The sequence below is a fragment of the Haemaphysalis longicornis genome, unplaced genomic scaffold (genome assembly GCF_048455015.1).
Source record: "Haemaphysalis longicornis isolate Haplotype H1 unplaced genomic scaffold, Haemaphysalis longicornis Haplotype H1 scaffold_2, whole genome shotgun sequence".
Taxonomy (NCBI): domain Eukaryota; kingdom Metazoa; phylum Arthropoda; class Arachnida; order Ixodida; family Ixodidae; genus Haemaphysalis; species Haemaphysalis longicornis.
Window position 1 is genome coordinate 89,169,696 of NW_027526295.1, and position 6,000 is coordinate 89,175,695.

Genomic DNA, 6,000 nt, shown 5'->3' on the forward strand with positions numbered 1-6,000 from the left:
TTCTCTTCAGTTCCTTTTAACATTTCACATTTAACGTGGCCAGCCACATTTAAAATGGCGTAACTCTGGGAGCGCGTAATTACCTTGCCGTTTCAACCCAGTGACATACAAAATCCGTTGTGAACACGGATATACATTTTGAGACATTGTGGCCTCAACCGGTCCATCCGGTTCAGCAAGCTGTCATATACAATGCGCACACACACACACACACACACACACACACACACACACGCAAACACACACACACACACGCACGTACACGCACACGCACACACACACGCAACCACACGCACACGCGCACGCGCATGCACACACACAAACGCAGCCACGCTCGCGCGCGCACACACACACACACAAGCGCACGCACGCACACACACCCGCACACGCACACAAGGGGGCACACACACACACAAACACATGCACGCAAGCAAACGCACGCGCACCCCCACACACCCACGCATACGCATATGCATGCACGCACACACACACACACACACACACGCACACACACACGCACACACACAGGCATGCACGCGCGCACACACACCCGCAGGCACACACACGCACGCACACACACACACAGGCACATGCACGGCACTCACGCACGCGCACAAAACACAACCAGAAAAATTTCTCTGCAATATATTTTAACAAGGGTGTTCGAAGGTCACTTATCATGTCTCGTTTGAGTGTATTTTTACCGTGGACAAGTGTTAATGCAATGCCGTATTGAAATGAAGTATGAGAGCTTCTGTTAAGGCAAGAAATGACGTCTTGCACATCTATTTTTTTATCTTTAGTTACTACGACCACACGGTGGGGTAGCCAACCCTCAAGGGTTTCTATCACTTGCAGAGCACTAAGGATCATGCTACAACTTAGGAGTACAGCAAGCTTAAGACTTCTCGTGCAGAGGTCATAGTCCCGTTATTTGTTTTGTAGGGTTCGGAATGCGTGTAGAATTTCACCCCCCTTGAGTGTATCGTCTTTATACTGATCTTATGTACCCATTGTTATCTCGTATGTATAAGGGTTATAAGTTTTTACGATTTCATTGGAATTGTTTTGTTGTTTTCAAGTACAGTTGTGCTTTATTCAGGCTCAACTGTGGCCAGGTTCAAACAATTGATGTGCAGTAGAACCTAACCTGTTTCTCCAGCACTGCGTACAGTTTCACAGGCATTTTCGACCGCTTCAATATATCCAGCATCTGCAAAATGCTTTTATTTTCAGCAACGCTTCTTGTCCCACAATGTCGCATTTCTTCATGGTAGCACAAACTGTTAGGCACTAGTATATACGTTCAGAGTAAAGGGCGTAGAGTGTATTGTTTTGCTCATACCTTTCTACTAAATTTTGTAACAACTTTATCAAAAGTTTCGCTGATAATCCACCTTCCTAGAACAGAATGGCTCATGGTTCTTTCCGGAATTCATTCCGCATACTCTTCTTAAAAACTGCTTTGCGGGTTAATGATATTATGTTCCCGTTATCAAATATTTCGTTAACCCTTCCGCCATGATACCTTGACATATGAGATTGTATTGGTTGTTCGCAGCGTAAACAGTCCCGGTGGTCAGTGTGCAGGCATTCGGTACACACCTTCTTTTTGATCTCGCAGATATTTCCAAATATGAAACTTGGCTTTGGTCCCGGAATTCGTAGTCTCTCAAATAGCGAAAATCTCCTCCGACGCCAACTGCAACACATTTTGCGGATGTCAGTAAAATAGTACAGTTTATCGGTACCAGTGAATGTAGTAGAGTGCACGAAAACAAAAACATGAGTTATGACTTAGCAAAAAGAAGCAGCGAGGAAGCATGACAATAAGTAGGCATTCGCGGCGCTTTAGGGTATATTCCAATCATTAGTTGTCAACTCCAAGGCAGTATATGCGCCATAAGGGCGAACCTCGAGATGAGCCTTTGGCACATGACACTGCAAATATATCTACAAAACGGACTGGCCTTGCGTTCGAAGCCACGGCCAACAATGGCATCTGTGGAGGAAATGTGTGATTGTACGTCTGGGGGAAGCAAACAGTGAATATGTGTTTAAGTGCAGTAACTACGTATTTTCATCGCGCTGGAGTTTCCAGTTGTCTTTTGTTTAAGTTGCAGTTTGTAGAATTCGGACACATAGCGGGCCTTCGGGCAGCAGTCGTCTTACATTAAGTATTGGGCTGAAACCTCCATTATAACCTTGGCCTTCTCGTCCACTGGTCCCGATTCTATCCCTAATGCATTCTTCAACCGATATGCTGCCTGGATTTCAAAATATTTAGTTATAATCTTTAGAGTGTCTCAGGATATCTCGAGTATTCCTGATGACTGGACAGGGTAAAAATAATTCCAGTACTAAACTCTGGCTCTAAATTTGAACCAAACAACTACAGACCTCTTTCACTAACAAGCACGTGTTGTAAGTTGATGGAAAACATAATTTTTAAATCATTATCAGTCATAAAGAAAGGAATAACCTCATTTATAAACAACAACATGAATTCTGATCTCGGTTGTAAACACTAATGCAGCTGGCCGAAATAACTAATGACCCTGCCAATGCTATTAATACGAACAGTCAGGCTGATGCTATATTCTTCAACTTTTCAAAGGCGTTTGACTTGGTCCCACATGAAGTGTCACAGTTAAGGCATAAAGTTGGGCTAGTTGGTTATCTGACTGCATTTTACTAACGAAACATAGACGCGGACGAAGAAGTACACAAGACACTAGCGAGTGTCCTGTGTACTTCTTCTTCGTCCGCGTCTATGTATCGCTAGTAAAATGCACCCACATGAAGATTTAATCACAAAACTACTGGCTTTTGGTGTTGACGACACCTTAATCTTGTGGATTTCCAGCTTCTTACAGAACAGAACGCATTGTGTAGCCGTATACACACATACGTCCGATAGCCTCCATGCGTACTAAGGAGTACCGCAGGGTTCAGTCCTTGCGCATCCACTATTTCGTATTTATATCAATGATATCCAATTTTGTATCCAGTCACCAATTCAGATTCGCCTTTTCGCAGACGATTGTCTCGTGTATACAGTTGTAAGACATTCAGAAGACCAAATCGGGTTGAACAACTCGTAAAAATATTTCCGCTTAGTACCAGAAATGGAGCATGAGACTGAACGCATCTCCAAACATCTGGCTGACATTCACTAGTAAGAAGCCTTCGCTTAACTTTTCGTACACTATAGAAAATATTGAACTCCCTAAATGTGATAAGGTGAAATACCTTGGTGTCAGGCCTTAAGCGAACTTAAGTTGGGAATCCTATATTGACACCGTCTGCAAAAAAGCGGTGGGAAAACTATCCTTTCTTAGAAGAAGGTTGCGAAATGCTCCGAACCAAGTCAAATAAATGCATGCAAGACCCTTATTTGCCCTGCCCTAAAATATGCCGACATAATATTGAGTCCCCACCAACATATCTTAATAGACGAAATTGAACGAATTCAGAAATTAGCTGTACGTTTCATCTACTCTAATTATTCGTGGCATTCAAGCGTCACCAACCTAATTAATAGAGCAAATCTTCAGCCACTTTCCAAATGAAGAATAATTTTTAGGTTGAAGGTTTTATACTTACTTTATCCCACTCATTTTAAGATAGCGCGCACTCTGTACTTACAGGACCCATTTAGACACTCACTCAGGACAAACCATAACAAGGTCATCTTTGAGCCTGCTAGTCGTGTCAATACACATAAGTATTCTTTATTCCCAATGGCCATTTTTTTGAATAAATTGCCGGTCAATGCTGTGAATTGCTCTACGCTGGAATCTCTTGTCAACTGTCTAGAAGAGATTGATTTTTCCTAAAAATGTACGCATGTGAATCACGAAGTATCCTATGTGTATCAATTCTTTTTTTCTGTTCTCTTTGTGGCGCGTTATTGTGTTCCATGTTACCTAAGTATCCACTCCTGCAAGGGCCCTGTTAGAGCCTGCAGTTTATACAAATAAATAAAATAAAAAGAGTTAACAGCGCGTGGTTGGATATTGTGGTTTTCCGTCCAGGAAAATTTGGGCCTACTTTAGACGTTGAAAACGTTGAAACTGCCAAAGGCATTTTGTTTTGCAAGTCTTTCCTAAAAGAATACACGCACTAAACATCCTCACATGCACGCAGACAGGATAGAAGCTGAGTTGGGGGACAATAAAGACATTGTCCAACTAAGGAACATCCAGGGACTACTTTAACAAAGATTTATTTTGGTTTTACATGTGGACTTGTGTACACTCGAGAAAAACAACCATATTGATACTAAATGCTAGTTAATTGGTAAACGAAGACAGGTTTCGTATAAATTCAACAGCGTTTTTCCACGCTGGTACGCCTTATTGTCCGAATTATTATCAGACACCTTTGTAAAATATTATTGCCAATAAAGTAGAAATATTCTTTGGTAATACTTTTGCCTGTCGTAGATGTTAAGCACCAAAAATTAGGGCAAAAATGGAAACCTTGGGAAGTACTACTCCACCTTTCTCTGCAATTTTGTCCTCAGTGTTCCTTCGACCACTTTTCATCGTATTGCTTAACTCCCTTTCTCCCTCTGTGCACAGGTACGTGTCCATTCAAGTGGAAGTTTCGTCAAGTAACACACAGCCAAGATTTAAGTTCCTAACTTACACACAACCATCACTCATGCTATTCTAAAGATTTGTTTGGTGACACATCACAGTAGCCTGTGTGAAAGAATGAAAAAGTTGTATGCATGTATTATTAGACCGGAGATTTCTGGGCCTCTCTAATAGCGTTCGATGTTGCCCCCAAAAGCGCTGCCAGAATGCAAACTTTACACAATGCGTTTCCAAAAAAGATGATAGTATTAATCGAAGGGACATCAAGCGCCACAAGAAAAAAAAACGCTCCCCGTAGAGACGTCCGGCCTCCACCACTTCCCTTACCTTCCTACGCCATTAAACCTATTCCCATAACCTAACCCCTATTCCCTCGACACCAAAAGTCTCCAGAACGTACGATGGAATCTTTGTACCTTTTCCTAATAAAAAAGTGTGTTACCACCACCACCATCACCCCCGGAATCACCTGGTCCCCTCGTGTTATGAAGCCGATGTCTATCCGACCTCGCCATTCTGACACCGTCGAAGCGTTTTGTATTTTAGACTTAGACTTTGACTCAGGTTGAACGACAGAAATTTTCGCGTTTTACCCGTCTTTCTCTCCAGACAAAGTTTTTCTAAAGCGCGACTTTCATCAGTACTAACTTATAGATGTTATAGCTGCTTCCGTGGGAAGTACATTGGCCATTCCATTGCGTTTCTTCTTTGGGATAAGAAATAAACCTACTCGTTAGAAGGAAAAAGACGCAGAAGTTCACTCACATGTACCACAGAAGCAACAGAAGCGCTGATAGCACCACCACTGTGAAACCGAGCTTCATGTTCAAGCCTACTAAGACCTACGATTTTGGTTTCAGAAAAGAATGTGAACGGTGATCCGATATGGGAGATTCTCAATTTGCGCGGAACGTGCGTCCTGTGGTGACAGTCGGGCGCGACTGTCCGTAAAGCAGCTGCAACGTCGCTTTCGAATATTTTGCTGTTTACTTTGTTTATTTAAAATTTATTTTCCGCTACAGATGTGTGCTACCGTGAATGGTGCTGTCCTCGAGGTGGTGAATCGCATGTGAGAGATTTTTGTAACGAATTTATTTATTTTATTTATTTATTTAATTAGTACATACTGCAGGCCCAGTTTGGGCCCAAGCAGGAGGGGCGATACGGCACATACAACACACGCAAATAAACAGCACAAAAATGTAGCCGCACATTATGGCAAAGGAAATATCGAACATAGAAACAACAATACATAAAAAACAATTCACTACACAAATAAAGCAATCGGTAGTCAAAGAAAACGAACTACATACGGAAACAAGAATACGTAAAAAACAGTTCACAACACAAATCAAGGAACCGCTAGTTTAAAACAAAATCACTAAATTAGATCTAT

The 6,000-nt window shown here is 42.1% G+C and overlaps 1 protein-coding gene across 1 annotated transcript in view; it reads right to left on the reverse strand.

The window, feature by feature from the left end:
* The window catches only part of LOC144167240 (cytochrome P450 3A24-like), a 53,889-nt gene extending 48,344 nt beyond the window's left edge, over window positions 1-5,545 (reverse strand). Inside the window, exons 1-2 of the mRNA XM_077696579.1 lie at window positions 5,370-5,545; window positions 1,606-1,702 (exon numbers count right to left, since the gene is read on the reverse strand). Of these exons, the coding sequence (XP_077552705.1) occupies window positions 1,606-1,702; window positions 5,370-5,428 (156 nt within the window). The 5' untranslated portion in view covers window positions 5,429-5,545. The remainder of the gene's footprint in view (window positions 1-1,605; window positions 1,703-5,369) is intronic.
* Window positions 5,546-6,000: the final 455 nt, after the last annotated feature.